At 38.5% G+C, this 17,119-nt stretch overlaps 1 protein-coding gene across 1 annotated transcript in view; it reads left to right on the forward strand.

Annotated features, from left to right (window-relative positions):
- The first annotated feature begins 3,481 nt into the window (after positions 1-3,481).
- The window catches only part of ano10a (anoctamin 10a), a 41,044-nt gene continuing 27,406 nt past the window's right edge, over positions 3,482-17,119 (forward strand). Inside the window, exons 1-4 of the mRNA XM_061881613.1 lie at positions 3,482-3,584; positions 8,072-8,218; positions 13,158-13,355; positions 16,975-17,109. Coding sequence (XP_061737597.1) covers positions 8,095-8,218; positions 13,158-13,355; positions 16,975-17,109 — 457 coding nt within the window. The 5' untranslated portion in view covers positions 3,482-3,584; positions 8,072-8,094. The remainder of the gene's footprint in view (positions 3,585-8,071; positions 8,219-13,157; positions 13,356-16,974; positions 17,110-17,119) is intronic.

A 17,119-nucleotide genomic window follows, 5' to 3' on the forward strand; every position in this document is an offset into this window, starting at 1 on the left:
TCAGTGACAAAAAAACAGTGTAAAAACTTTTGGTGCAGAAAAATTCAGTGACAAAAAAACAGTGTAAAAACTTTTGGTGCAGAAAAATTCAGTGACAAAAAAACTGTGTAAAAACTTTTGGTGCAGAAAAATTCAGTGACAAAAAAACAGTGTAAAAACTTTTGGTGCAGAAAAAATCGGTGTCTAAAAAATTGGCGCAGAAAAATTCAGTGACAAAAAAACTGTGTAAAAACTTTTGGTGCAGAAACATTCAGTGACAAAAAAACAGTGTAAAAACTTTTGGTGCAGAAAAATTCAGTGACAAAAAATCTGTGTCAAAATTCTGGTGCAGAAAAAATCGGTGTCTAAAAAATTGGCGCAGAAAAATTCAGTGACAAAAAAACAGTGTAAAAACTTTTGGTGCAGAAAAATTCAGTGACAAAAAAACAGTGTAAAAACTTTTGGTGCAGAAAAATTCAGTGACAAAAAATCTGTGTCAAAATTCTGGTGCAAGAAAAAATCAGTGTAAAAAAATTGGTGAAGGAAAAAAAAAATACCATTGTAGAAAAATTTGGTGCATTTTTTTGGTGAAAAATCATTGTAAAAAAAGTATGTGCAGAAAAATGATGTGTAAAATTACAGTGTAATAAACTTTGGTGCAGGAAAATTCAGTGAAAAAAATCATTGTAAAAAAATTTGGTGCTGGAAAAATTCAGTCTTTACAAACTTGGTGCAGGAAAATTCTGTGTCAAACAAATTTAATGCAGAAAAAAATCGCTGTTTAAAAATTAATTGCAGAATTATTTTGTGCAAAAATAGTTGTTGCTTCAAAACTCAAGACTCACTTCCTGTAAATTAAGACTGAAGCGCCTCATTGGCTGCTTCTGAGACAGGATTGGTTTCTCCAGTCTCAATTTACCGGATGTGAACATTGAGTTTCTAAGCAACAAATATTTCTGCACTGATTTATTTATATTACAAAATTTATTCTAAAACACTGTACTGTAACAAACTAAATATTTTTACAAACACACTTTGTTCAATTAATTGCTTAATTTATAGAAATTGTCAGCATAATTTGATGCAAAAAAAAATTCTGTTCACAAAATTCCAACGCGGTAACACGTGGCTTGGCATTGTCTTGCTGAAATAAGCAGGGGCGTCCACGATAACGTTGCGTGGATGGCAACATATGTTGCTCCAAAACCTGTATGTACCTTTCAGCATTAATAGTGCCTTCACAGATGTGTAAGTTACCCATGCCTTGGGCACTAATACACCCCCATACCATCACAGGTGCTGGCTTTTCAACTTTGCGGCTATAACAATCCGAATGCTTATTTTCCTTTTTGTTCCGGAGGACACCACGTCCACTGTTTCCAAAAACAAATTGAAATGTGGACTCGTCAGACCACAGAACACTTTTCCACTTTGCATCAGCCCATCTTAGATGAGCTCGGGCCCAGCGAAGCCGGCGGCGTTTCTGGGTGTTGTTGATAAATGGCTTTCGCCTTGCATAGTAGAGTTTTAACTTGCACTTACAGATGTAGCGTCAAACCATCCATCCATTTTCTAACGCTTATTATCTTTTGGGGTGGCGGGGGGGCGCTGCTGCCTATCTCAGCTACAATCAGGCAGAAGGCGGTGTACACCCTGGACAAGTAGCCATCTCATCACAGGTAGCAACAAAGTTTATGGAGAAATCACTAAATTCCTTGCAATAGCTCATTGAGAAATGTTTTTCCTAAACTGTTTGACAATTTGCTCACGCATTTGTTCACAAAGTGGTGACCTTCGCCCCATCCTTGTTTGTAAAGGACTGAGCATTTCTTGAAAGCTGCTTTTGTACCCAATCATGGCACCCACCTGTTCCCAATTAGCCTGCACACCTGTGGGATATTCCAAATAAGTGTTTAACGAGAATTCCTCAACCTTTCCAGTCTTTTTTGCCACTTGTGCCAGCTTTTTCGAAACATGTTGCAGGCATCAAATTCCAAATGAGCTAATATTTGAACGAAATAACCCCGTTTTCCAGTTCGGACGTTAAGTACCGTATTTCCTTGAATTGCCGCACGGCATATAGTACGCGCCTGCCTCGAATTACTGCCGGGTCGAACTCGTGACGTCACGAGTGACACTTCACCTGTCATCATTTTCAAAATGGAGGTGGCTGATTTCAATACCGGTAATTTGAAATCGCATAAAGGGAAGAAGATTAAGAGCTATTCAGTAGGATTTAAGGTCCAAGCTAGATAGATAGATTGTACTTTATTGATATCTTCAGGAAAATTAAAAAAGCTTACATCACACTCAAATTTTTACTACATACCTTTGGTAAGTGCCAGAGTGAGAAGAGGTTTTAAAATAATTAGCACATGCTTACTTTTACCGCATGCCTTTGGTAAGCGGAGGAGTGCGAAGAGGTTTTAAATTAATTAGCGCCCCAGCGGCAATTCAAGGAAATCAATCAATCAATGTTTATTTATATAGCCCCAAATCACAAATGTCTCAAAGGACTGCACAAACCATTACGACTACAACATCCTCGGAAGAACCCACAAAAGGGCAAGGAAAACTCACACCCAGTGGGCAGGGAGAATTCACATCCAGTGGGACGCCAGTGACAATGCTGACTATGAGAAACCTTGGAGAGGACCTCAGATGTGGGCAACCCCCCCCCCTCTAGGGGACCGAAAGCAATGGATGTCGAGCGGGTCTAACATGATACTGTGAAAGTTCAATCCATAGTGGCTCCAACACAGCCGCGAGAGTTCAGTTCAAGCGGATCCAAGACAGCAGCCAGAGTCCCGTCCACAGGAAACCATCTCAAGCGGAGGCGGATCAGCAGCATAGAGATGTCCCCAACCCATACAGGCGAGCGGTCCATCCTGGGTCCCGATGAGCGGTCCATCCTGGGTCTTGACTCTGGACAGCCAGTACTTCATCCATGGTCATCGGACCGGACCCCCTCCACAAGGGAGGGGGGGACATAGGAGAAAAAAGAAAAGAAGCGGCAGATCAACTGGTCTAAAAAGGAGGTCTATTTAAAGGCTAGAGTATACAGATGAGTTTTAAGGTGAGACTTAAATGCTTCTACTGAGGTGGCATCTCGAACTAGAGTACTGGAGCCCGAACGGAAAACGCTCTATAGCCCGCAGACTTTTTTTGGGCTCTAGGAATCACTAATAAGCCGGCGTCTAATAATACGGTATATTGTCTTTGCAGTCTATAGGTTGAAATGGATTTGCAAATCATTGTATTCTGTTTTTATTTACGTTTTACTCAATGTGCCATAACTTCACTGGTTTGTGTTTTTTTTTTAATTAAACATGAGTAGAAACACGATATAAACATGTATACATGATAAATAATCATACACGAATCAGTGCAATACACTTAAATTTAATCCAGAACACAATTACATTTCATCCAGAACAATAAGTGATTGTTTAAAAAACTAGAAATAAAGACAAGTCCTAAAACCCCCTTCTCTACTATCCAGCAGGTGGCGGCAGTGCGCTGCCGACCTAGATAGGCAACAAGTGTTGTAAAAGAAGAAGAAGCTTCCCTTTCAGGAAGTGGTCTTTAAAGCGATGACATAAACGGTAGGAACATCTTCATATTTCTACAATATATTCCACCTAACATTACATTTGCTATTCAAAATGCAGTTTTTAACGTTTGGGATGACATGACAGTGTGTTGTTATTGTTGTGTACAAGGACTTGTACTGGACGAAAACGCCCCAAAAACACTCGGAATGTTCTCGAACTACCCTCAGATTGTTGTTATTAGTCCTCCTTGACGCCATCTAAACTCACATTTGAACACGACAACAGCAGCAAAAGTTGAACAAAGTGCTTAAAGGCATGATCATGTCAATAGAAAAAAAGTTTAAATGACACACACTTCAAGTCGTTCAATGTTTATTTAAGTAAAGTTGTGTTTGCTAACAGAGATTGACAGTCTATTTTGTGTTTACTTATTTAACATAAATACACATTTTTGGCATTCTAATTACAAAGGTTAAAAATACAAATTAATTTAAAAAAAAGTATTGCATTGTTATTATATCATCAATCAATCAATGTTTATTTATATAGCCCTAAATCACAAATGTCTCAAAGGACTGTACAAACCACTACGACATCCTCGGAAGAACCCACATAAGGGCAAGGAAAACTCACACCCAGTGGGCAGGGAGAATTCACATCCAGTGGGACGCAAGTGACAATGCTGACTATGAGAAACCTTGGAGAGGACCTCAGAAGTGGGCAACCCTCCCCCTCTAGGGGACCGAAAGCAATGGATGTCGAGCGGGTCTAACATGATACTGTGAAAGTTCAATCCATAGTGGCTCTAACACAGCCTCGAGAGTTCAGTTCAAAGCGCATCCAAGACAGCAGCGAGAGTCCCGTCCACAGGAAACCATCCCAAGCGGAGGCGGATCAGCATCGTAGAGATGTCCCCAACCGATACACAGGCGAGCGGTCCATCCTGGGTCCCGACGAGCGGTCCATCCTAGGTCTCGACTCTGGACAGCCAGTACTTCATCCATGGTCATCGGATCAGACCCCCTCCACAAGGGAGGGGGGGACAGAGGAGAAAAAGAAAAGAAGCTGCAGATCAACTGGTCTAAAAAGGAGGTCTATTTAAAGGCTAGAGTATACAAATGAGTTTTAAGGTGAGACTTAAATGCTTCTACTGCATTATTGTCATTATATATTATAATTACATTATACCGGTAGCTTAATTTAATCTGAAAATAATTATGACAGTAATATATTTTGCAATAATTTGTGGGGCAATATAATGTCTTAAAGGCCTACTGATATGAGATTTTCTTATTTAAACGGGGATAGCAGGTCCATTCTATGTGTCATACTTGATCATTTCGCGATATTGCCATATTTTTGCTGAAAGGATTTAGTAGAGAACATCCACGATAAAGTTTGCAACTTTTGGTCGCTAATAAAAAAGCCTTGCCTGTACCGGAAGTAGCAGACAATGTGCACGTGATGTCATCAGTTGTAGGGCTCCTCACATCCTCACAATGTTTATAATCATGGCCACCAGCAGCAAGAGCTATTCGGACTGAGAAAGCGACGGTTTGTTGTTCTAAAACTGTTCGACAATTTGCTTACAAATAGGTGACCCTCTCTCCGTCCTTGTTTGTGAATTACTTAGCATTTCATGGAAGCTGCTTTTATACCCAATCATGGCACCCACCTGTTCCCAATCAGCCTATACACCTGTGGGATGTTCCAAATAAGTGTTTGAGGCGCATTTCTCGACTTTATCAGTATTTATTGCCACCTTTCCCAACTTCTTTGTCACGTGTTGCTGGCATCAAATTCTAAAGTTAATGATTATTTGCAAAACAATGTTAATCAGTTTAAACATCAAATATGTTGTGTTTGTAGCATATTCAACTGAATATGGGTTGAAAATGATTTGCAAATCATTGTATTCTGTTTATATTTACATCTAACACAATTTCCCAACTCATATAGAGACGGGGTTTATATATATATATATATATATATATATATATTGTCCTTTGCATTTGACCCATCTTGTTCAAACGCTGGGAGGTAAGGGGATCAGTGGGCAGCAGTGGTGGCCACACCCGGGAATAATTTTTGCTGATTCAACCCCCAATTCCAACCCTTGATGCTGAGTGCCAAGCAGGGAGGTAATGGGTCCCATTTTTATAGTCTTCGGTATGACTCGGCTGGGGTTTGAACGCACAACCTACCGATCTTAGGGCGGTATAGCTCGGTTGGTAGAGTGGCCATGCCAGCAGCCTAAGGGTTGCAGGTTCGATTCCCGCTTCCGCCATCCTAATCACTGCTGTTGTGTCCTTGGGCAAGACACTTTACCCACCTGCTCCCAGTGCCACCCACACTGGTTTAAATGTAACTTAGATATTGGGTGTCACCATGTAAAGTGCTTTGAGTCACTAGAGAAAAGCGCTATATAAATATAATTCACTTCACCCTCTAACCACTAGGCCACTGAGTAGGTTAATATATACAATATATAACAAATCTCAATCACCATGTACAATATAATATATGTAGCAGCTGTAACAAAAAAAGGGCAGCATTAATTAGAGCAGGGGTGTCAAACTCAAATACAGAGTGGGCCAAAATTTTAAACGGAAAAAAACCGCGGGCCAAGGTTGAACAAATTAACCTTTTAATAGGGACCCAAACAAGTTTTGCATTAAATATTGAACAAGCAAGGCTTATATAACTTTAGTGACATGCAAAATCCAGTTTCAAATAATAATAATAATGATTAAAAAAATGTCAAAGGCATATCAAATAAAATTTAAATAAAAATGTTATGCCTTTTTTTCTATTTGCAATCTTCTGAGGTAAATATCAAATTTTTTCCACAGGCTAATAATACATTTGAAAATATAATAACAATAATGAATGAACCAAACATTCAAGCCTTGAAGTAGCAAGAGAAAATGCATGAATAAAACGTTAATTATTGCTCAGTTTGCTGGAAGTTTCCCGGAAGAGTTAGTGCTGCAAGGGGTTGTGGGTATTTGTTCTGTTGTGTTACGGTGCAGACGCAATAAAAATCACAATACGAAGTTCCTGCAGTCCTGGGTTCAAATCCAGGCTCGGGATCTTTCTGTGTGGAGTTTGCATGTTCTCCCCGTGAATGCGTGGGTTCCCTCCGGGTACTCCGGCTTCCTCCCACTTCCAAAGACATGCACCTGGGGATAGGTTGATTGGCAACACTAAATTGGCCCTAGTGTGTGAATGTGAGTGTGAATGTTGTCTGTCTATCTGTGTTGGCCCTGCGATGAGGTGGCGACTTGTCCAGGGTGTACCCTGCCTTCCGCCCGATTGTAGCTGAGATAGGCGCCAGCGCCCCCCGCGACCCCGAAAGGGAATAAGCGGTAGAAAATGGATGGATGGATGTGTTACGGTGCGGATGTTCACCCGAAATGTGTTTCTCATTCTTGTTTGGTGTGGGTTCACAGTGTGGCGCATATTTGTAACACTGCTAAAGTTGTTTATACGGCCACCCTCAGTGTGACCTGTATGGCTGTTGACCAAGTATGCCTTGCATTCACTTGTGCGTGTGTGTGTGTGTGTGTGTGTAAAAGCCACAAATATTATGTGACACGCTGTTAGTATGGAGGTAAAGCGGACGTGACGACAGGTTGTAGAGAACGCTAAAGGCAGTGCCTTAAATGCACGCCCCCAATATTGTTGTCCCGGTGGAAATCGGTAGAAATTCGGGAGAATGGTTGCCCCGGGAGATTTTCGGGAAGGGCACTGAACTCCGGGAGACTACCGGGAAAATTAGGAGTGTTGGTATTAGAGTATTAGCGGTGAATGCGGTGTTACAGCGGCACCGACGCTGTATAACACCGGCGGGCCAGCTCTAATGATAAATTGATATTGTCTCAAGGGCCAAATTAAATTACACGGCTGGCCAGAGTTTGACACCCATGAATTAGAGAGTAAATCCAGCAGAAAATATACATTATAAACAAAGTGAGGTAGCTTACATAGAAGTGATCAGGTAATAGACAGATCTCATCTATTGCTGTATGGCGAGTGATTATACAGCTGGATGGAGTGCGGAATGAAGGAGTTCTTGAATCGCACACTTTGGGAACGAAGCTGAAGGAGCCTATTGGAGTATGAGCTCCGCTGTCCCTCAATTGTCTGGTGGAGTGGGTGGGCAGGATTGTCCATGATGGCGAGCAGTTTGTCCAGTGTCCTCCTGTCCCTCACTGACACAAACGCCTCCAACTGCGTGCCAATAGTTTGGCCGGCTTTCTGGATCAATTTGTCAATGCGGTTTAAGTCCTTTATGCTGGTGCTGCTCCCCCAACAAACCACTGCAAAGTACAGGGCACTGGCCACAACAGACTGATAAAAGATCTCCAAAAGCTTGCTGAAAACATTAAAGGATTATTATATTATTATTATTACACATTATGTGTATGTAATTGATATTTTAGCCAGCTGTGTGCATACATGGCTGTATGAGTTGTGATAAATCATTGTTGCACATTGTTGTTTAAGTTACCAGGATGTTGTTTGATGTTTGACAGGTGCTTTGTCACACTTAATCACGATGGAGTTTTCTCGTCGGGCATCAGGCCATTTCCCCCTGGTGGTGGTGGAGCTGTCAACTGACACCACGGAAGAAACGGTGGCATGGTTAACGGGCAGGATGAGAGAAAACCAGAAGGACGGAGGTAACATTATTGTGCACAAACAATAGACATTTTTACACATTTTACTGGGGCTGACAGAGTTAACATGATCGTAATAACCAGTTGATGAAAGTTTCCTTTCACTGCGTTTTTTTCCCCCCAAGTCCTGTGTGGCCCTTTAAAGCTAATCTTAGACCAGGGGTGTCCAAAGTGTGGCCATGGGACCATTTGGGGCCCGCAGCTAATTCTTTAGCATTGTAAAAATACCATTAAAAATAACATAAAATCTGGAATGAAAGAGTAAACAGGTCAAATGTAATAATAAAAAGTAGCAATGTTCACTCTAATCATACATAGAGGCTGATTTTTTGTCTTTGAAAATACCATTGCTCGAAAAATTATAATAAATCGAAATCAATATTGTTGGGTTTTTTTTGTATATATTTTGTTCAAGACTCCAATTACTTCAATTAATTCACATTAAATATTTCACTTTGATATATTTATTTGGGTAAATATTGCATAGTTTGTGTGTTTGCCATAAGGTTATTTTGACAAAAATTTCATAAAAGCACCAAACAAAAACACATTAAAAACAAACAAACTAATAATGGATTGATCGAAAGTTGATCTAGAGACTTAAGCGTTGAAAATAAAAAACAAATGTATAACTAATTTTTAACACTTTAATGAGTAGGTGCCTTTTGGATCCCCATTAATATTGGTGGGACGGACTTTTAAAAACAAAACAAAACAAAATCCTGTCAGTCAATTATGTTATGAATTATTTATTATCCAAGTACTTCACACCAGATATTCAACTTTGACATTTCTGGGGGGAAAACATATTTCGGTACATATGGTGTATTTTCCTTAAAAAACAATGTTTTGACAAAAAATCGCAGAAAACATATATATATATATATATATATATATATATATATATATATATATATATATATATATATATATATTAGGAGTGGGCAAATTAGTGCGTTAATTACGAGTTAACTCATCAATCTATTAACGCCGACAATTATTTTATCGCACATTTGCGTATGTTATTTACATGCTTTTATTTTGTTAACGCCTTTTCTTAACAAGATGGCGTCGCCCGGCGTCAAGGGGCTCTTGGTAAAGATGGAACATTTGGCAAAAATACCGGACAATTCTGCAAATTTCATGGCTGGCTTACAGCGTGGTCACTCCGGGATCACTTACGACCGCCAGACAATTCTGGATGTGGATAGATCGGGCCGTTTTGGACTGAATGATGCGTGCTTGCTAGACCGGCTAGCTCGCATGGGAATACTTTGCCGGCTACATCCAGCGGCCTGTGAAGCAGCGGAGTATATGTGTTGTCTGTCTATTTATGAATAATGCAGACCAGGAGTGTTGGCTGAGTTCTTAACGTTTGCTTTCAGAGCGTGCATATCACAACATACAAGATGCCGTCATGGCGACACAACCTATACCGGGCTACCGCGCATGCTCGTCACTCCTGTTGCATGCTGGGTAGGGTAGTTCTTTTATTCACTGGCTCATAACATCACAATATATTACCATGTATATGATGCCTTCAGTTTATCAAAGCACCAAGCAAACAATCGGAAAATTCCCATCATATCAATTCCTAGATATGGTCATAATTATTTTAAGTGCACTACGCAGAATAAACACAACATTATTAATATTGCTACTACGGATAATTTGATCAAAAATTCCCTAAAACAGCCCACTACCTATAATATAGTTTTTTTAAACATAAGATCCCTGATAAAAAAAATGTTTCTGCTGTTACCTCAGAAATTGCCTGTTCAGATGTTATGATTGTGGCTCAGAGATTTGTATGTAGATTATATTTATTTTCCATAACAAACAGGATAACTTAAATACCCTGGCAGTGGCAATAAGCTTAAATGTTTGTATTTACATTTTTTGAGTTTATTTTCATAAAATATGCTATTTAACTGCTACTGTTTAACAAGGACTGATTTAAATTGTGTTTGCACAACAAATGTTTTGGCGCTTTAGTTCATGTGGGAGAATATTCCAATAAAGGTGCACTACACACTACTTTTGAATTCATTATTGGGCTTTGCGTATAAAATGCAGTTAATCGCGATTAATCGGACAAATAGTGCGATTAATGTCCGTGAGTGTTACCTTTGCTTGGTAAAAGACTGATGCTTGTAAGCACCCCCGTTGAGATATATATATATATATATATATATATATATATATATATATATATATTAGGGGTGTAAAGGTACAATACGTGTATTTGTATTGAACCGTTTCGGTACGGGGGTTTCGTTTCGGTGCGGAGGTGAATCAAACGAGTTTCCACACGGACATATTAAGTAGCATAAACAATACTCAAAATGCCGGACATTTGAGGCATTTAAGAAAGCGAGCGGGCTAGGATAGACTGACCATACGTCCTCTTTTCACCGGACATGTCCTCTTTTGCGGGGCTGTCAGGGCTGAGTTTCTTAAATGCCTCAAATGTCCGGCATTTTGTGTTATGGTTGCGTGTATTAACAATGTACGTTCAGGGTTAAGAAGGGCTTAAAAACAAAGCAAAAAATTGTGTGCGCGCCAACATTCCTGAGGGAGGGGCAGAGGCAGAAAGAGCGAGAGAGTTATGATAAACGCGCATGCATCGCCAGGCTCTGCTTTTTACCCATAGGTTTATCAGATTTTATTTTTTATTATCTATAGCAGGGGTGTCAAAAGTGTGCCCCGGAGGCCATTTGCGGCCCACAGCTAATGTTTTTAAGGCCCACGGCACATTTTAAATATATTATTAAAATAAACAAAAACATAAACAAAAGTGAAATAAAAAAGTTTAAAGGCTAAATGTAATTTAGAAAAAGTTGCAACGTTGACTTATAAAACAAAGTGGTTTATTTTTTCTTTCAAACTGTCAGTGCTCAAAACATAATATTGAATCAAAATCAATGTTATTATGAATTATTGACCCATCCAAGTTTCCCATTACTTAACATCAAATATTTTTGGTGGAAGAGTTAGCACATTTTTCAAATAATTAACCAAAAAATTTATATTTTGTTGTTTTCTTACTGTACCGAAAATGAACCAAACCGTGACCTCTGAACTGAGGTACGTACCGAACCGAAATTTTTGTGTACCGTTACACCCCTAATATATACATATATACACATATGTACATACATCTATATACACATATATATTTATACATACAGTGTATATATATATGTATATATATATATATATATATATATATATATATATATATATATATATATATATATATATATATATATATATATATATATATATATATATATATATATATATATATATATATATATATATATATATATATATATATATATATGTATATATATATATATATATATATATATATATATATATATATATATGTATATGTGTGTATACATATATACGTGCATATATGTGTATATGTATATATATATATATATATATATATATAAATATATATATGTATGGATCCATGTGTGTGTATATATATATACACATACATATACATACATATATATGTGTGTGTGTATATACATATATATATATACTGTATATATACACACACATACATGCATACTGTATATACATACAGTATGTCTGTATATATGTGTGTTTGTATACGTGTATATATATATATATGTATGCATATATATATATATATATATTTATTTTAGGGCTGTGAATCTTTAGGTGTCCAATATCGATTCTTGGGGTCACGATTTGATAATATATAGATTTTTTTCGATTCGGTTCTCGATTCAAAAACGATATTTTTCCGATTCAAAACGATTCTGTATTCATTCAATACATAGGATTTCAGCAGGATCTACCCCAGTCTGCTGACATGCTAGCAGAGTAGTAGATTAAAAAAAAAAAAAAAGCTTTTATAATTATAAAGGACAATGTTTTATCAACTGATTGCAATAATGTAAATTTGTTTTGACTATTAAACAAACCAAAAATATGACATTGGACACAGTGTGTTGTCAAGCTTAGGAGATGAGATGCAAGTGTAAGCCACTGTGACACTATTGTTCTTTTTTTTTAATTTTTATAAATGTCAAATGATAATGTCAATGAGGAATTTTTAATCACTGCTATGCTGAAATCATAACTAATATTGATACTGTTGATAATATTCATTTTTGTTTCACTACTTTTGGTTTGTTCTGTGTGGTGTTTGTGTCTCCTCTCAATTGCTCTGTTTATTGCAGTTCTGAGTGTTGCTGGGTCAGGTTTGGTTTTGGAATTGGATTGCATTGTTATGGTATTGCTGTGTAGTGGTTTGTTGGATTGATAAAAAAAAATAATAAAAAAAATAGATTTTTTAAAAATGAGAATCGATTCTGAATTGCACAACGTAAATGATTCGATTCGTATTCGAATCAATTTTTTCCCACACCCTTGATGGATATATATATTACTGTACATACATACATATTTTTTCTTCACTAAAATATGGACTTTTGTTGGGGCTGAAACCAATTATTGATGTTTACATTCTTTCGTATGGGGAATTCTGCTTCACTGTAAGAACTTTTCCATTTACGAACCACGTTCAAGAACCAGTTATGTTTGCATATCAAAAGCTTAACACACTCGCTCTTCAGTGCATTCATCAACATAATAAATTCAAGCCAAAAGTAATGTCTGTTGATTAAAGCAATTGCTCCTCCTGTAACCTGATGAATGATCATCAGCACTGTTAACACAGCTCGCCCTGGGCAAAGTAAAACCTAACAATTGTCGTTATTTAGAGTATAGACTGCATGTTTATCTCAATCACAATTGCATTTTTTATGTTTTGTTTTCATGATTTCATAAGATTATATGAGCTATTTTGTACCACAGTTATTGTCTACTTGACAAGAGTGGGTTTTGTACTCCCAGTTAGGCAAGTCTTTCTATTCTGCTGAATGTGATTGTTTAGGTGCTGAGTTGCTGGTGGAACGACTGAGCTCCGGAGTTGGGCCTCAAGGAAGTGAGAACCCCAACATTTTTCTTGTGGGCGCCTCCTGGAAGAGGCTCCTTGTTGGTGCTGAAGATTTGGGTCTCTTCAAGGAGTTCAATGATGGATCCATGAGAGGCTTCACGAATGTCAACAGAAACAACTTCAAAGACTTCCATGGTACGTCAAAGATGATCTTTACACAATTTCATTGTCTAAAAGTGCACTCATTACCCTCTTTTCTTTCGCATGATGTATACACCACAAGGCGGCGCTCTTATTGCATCCCTGACTGACTTGAAATTTCTCAGACTAATCAAAAGGTCCTTTCCCACTGCAAGAACCTTTTAAGGGCCTACTGAAATGAGATGTTCTTATTTAAACGGGGATAGCAGGTCCATTCTATGTGTCATACTTGATCATTTCGCGATATTGCCATATTTTTGCTGAAAGGATTTACTAGAGAACATCGACGATAAAGTTTGCAACTTTTAGTCGCTAATAAAAAAGCCTTGCCTGTACCGGAAGTAGCAGACGATGTGCTCGTGACGTCACGGGTTGTGGAGCTCCTCACATCCTCACATTGTTTAAAATCATAGCCAGCAGCAGCTAGAGCTATTCGGACCGGGAAAGCGACAACTTCCCCATTAATTTGAGCGAGGATGAAAGATTCGTGGATGAGGAAATTTAGAGTGAAGGACTAGGAAAAAAAAAAGCTACAGTAGGAGCGATTCAGATATTTTTAGACACATTTACTAGGATAGTTCTGGGAAATCCCTTATCTGCCTATTGTGTTGCTAGTGTTTTAGTGAGTTAAATAGTACTTTAAAGTTGGAGGGGTGTGGCCACAGGTTTGTTGACGCCAGAGTCTCTGAAGTCACGAAGCTGCAGCAGGACAGAAGCTTCGCTGATCTCCGGTAAGAGCCGACTTTTTACCACAATTTTCTCACCGAAAAATGCCGGTTTGACATGTAGTCGGGATCCATGTTCGCTTGACCGCTCTGATCCATAGTAAAGCTTCACCTCCGGGAATTTTAAACAAGGAAACACCGGCTGTGTTTTTGTTGCTAAAGGCTAAAAGCTTCCCACCTCCATCTTTCTACTTTGACTTCTCCATTATTAATTGAACAAATTGCAAAAGATTCAGCAACACAGATGTCCAGAATACTGTGTGATTATGCCGTTAAAGCAGACTACTTATAGATTGGATCGGGCTGGAAAATAATGTCCGCTACAACCCGAGACGTCAAACGCACGCGTTATCGTACCACGACGTTTTCAACACAACACTTCGCGGGAAATTTAAAATTGCAATTTAGTAAACTAAAGCGGCCGTATTGGCATGTGTTGCAATGTTAATATTTCATCATTGATATATAAACTATCAGACTGCGTGGTCGGTAGTAGCGGGTTCCAGTAGGCCTTTAAGTAGGTTTCATATTTACCCGGGTAAATAGAAAGTTTTCAGCAAAAACGAATTATCGACTGATTATTGGACGATTATTTGGTATTTTGACATATATCGGTATTGGGCTTTTTTTTATTCTCAGTTACTCGGGCTGGACAAATAATATTTGATACTGTTATCACGATTAGTAACATGATTTTTCATTATTTTGAAAACATGAATACTTGTACCACCAAAACTCAACTTTAAGTATTTTTTTTAAAACAACGGATTGAAAGTAGTATCAAATAAACCACAAAAAGTAAAATGATAATGTAATACAAATACTTTTATTTACAATTGTAATATAAAAAAAACAATAAACATTAGTTTTTCTGTTTATTTTTTTTTAAATTTCGTTTAAAATAAATTATTTTACCGCCATAGAGTGTGTTCTTTTTATGTCAAATTATATTTCAATCAATCAATCAATGTTTATTTATATAGGCCTAAATCACAAATGTCTCAAAGGACTGTACAAACCATTACGACTACGACATCCTCGGAAGAACCCACAAAAGGGCAAGGAAAAGTCACACCCAGTGGGCAGGGAGAATTCACATCCAGGGACAATGCTGACTATGAGAAACCTTGGAGAGGACCTCAGAAGTGGTCAACCCCCCCCCCCCCCCTCTAGGGGACCGAAAGCAATGGATGTCGAGCGGGTCTAACATGATACTGTGAAAGTTCAATCCATAGTGGCTCCAACACAGCCGCGAGAGTTCAGTTCAAAGCGGATCCAAGACAGCAGCGAGAGTCCCGTCCACAGGAAACCATCTCAAGCGGAGGCGGATCAGCAGCGTAGAGATGTCCCCAACCGATACAGGCGAGCGGTCCATCCTGGGTCTCGACTCTGGACAGCCAGTACTTCATCCATGGTCATCGGACCGGACCCCCTCCACAAGGGAGAGTGGGACATAGGAGAAAAAGAAAAGAAGCGGCAGATCAACTGGTCTAAAAAGGAGGTCTATTTAAAGGCTACAGTATACAAATGAGTTTTAAGGTGAGACTTAAATGCTTCTACTGAGGTAGCTTCTCGAACTGTTACCGGGAGGGCATTCCAGAGTACTGGAGCCCGAACGGAAAACACTCAATAGCCCGCAGACTTTTTTTGGGCTCTAGGAATCACTAATAAGCCGGAGTCTTTTGAAGTCAGATTTCTTGCCGGGACATATGGTACAATACAATCGGCAAGATAGGATGGAGCTAGACCGTGTAGTATTTTATACGCAATTAGTAAAACCTTAAAGTCACATCTTAATAAAATGTTAGTTAATTACATTAAATGCAAAAATAAATTTTGGGACAATTTTGACATTATTTTCGGTCAAAGCATAATAATTGTGTAAATATATGGATAAGTGCTTTAAGTGCATTATGCTTGTGTAAAGTCATTTTTTGAAACCTTTATTTTGTTTGCGCAGTCAGACCGAATGTGGTGCATCACGCTATTATTGTAAAGGGGGGATTGTGCTGTGCTGTTTTTGTCCGCTTGATGAATAGAGGCGACTTGAGGCTGTAAAACAAATTAAGAAGCTTCTCAATTGGCACCTGCTGTACATTAATGTTACATTGATGATGTCGTTCACAACAACACAAGCAGATGAGATGTGTTGTGGGTGTAAAAATTGTTCTTGCTAGCTTTAGATGTGTAGTTTAGTTGCTGTTTCAAAGTGGCCGTCTCAACATTGACAGCTCCTTTTCCTTGTAATGACAGCATTTCACTCAAATTTATGTCAGTTTCCCTGATATTCTCTGTTTAACAGCGGATTCCATTTTATTGGCCAATAATGTGACTCTGTCCGCGGTTGCGTGAATGTGGAAATCATATTCCTTACTGTATTATACATGTATTCACATATAATACGAGTAATTAGTATTTAAAAAATAAATAATTTAAGAAGTAGATAGTAATAACCACTGTTTAAGCACCAGCTCTTTTCTCCTGCATGATAAAAGTTCCCTTTTTGCTGGAGCCCAATTTTTTTTTAATGAATTTATAACTGAAAATTACTCACAATGTCGATAATTCTCCACAAATATATTTTGATATTTGACAGGGCTTTCCTTTTGAGAATTGTTCTCTGGTCTGCTCAACTGCTTTTGTCCAGCACAGACCTCCATGTCCTAGTCAAAGGGACTTGACTGTCATTAGGTAGGAGATCCTCAAATCCATTATCAGACCATATACCGGACAATGCTGGTCCTCATGTGGCTCGAGTGTCAGCAATGACAGAGTCGTTAATGCTATGGTTAGGCCTGCTCTTTCTCCAGGACTGACTCCAGACCTTGACCTGGCGTAGTAGTGACTGCCTTTGTACTGACTTTGTTGGTTGTTTGTTTTTGCTCCAGGGGATGGAGATGGCTTCCTTAGCATGGCCGAGTGTCAATACATCATTAAACATGAGTTGGAGAATTTACGAGCTAAAAATGAGAGCTATGTTCCAGGTTACGAACAAGCCAAGCTCTATCCAGGGAAATCTATCGGTAAGTGTGC

The sequence above is a fragment of the Nerophis ophidion genome, linkage group LG21 (genome assembly GCF_033978795.1).
Source record: "Nerophis ophidion isolate RoL-2023_Sa linkage group LG21, RoL_Noph_v1.0, whole genome shotgun sequence".
Taxonomy (NCBI): domain Eukaryota; kingdom Metazoa; phylum Chordata; class Actinopteri; order Syngnathiformes; family Syngnathidae; genus Nerophis; species Nerophis ophidion.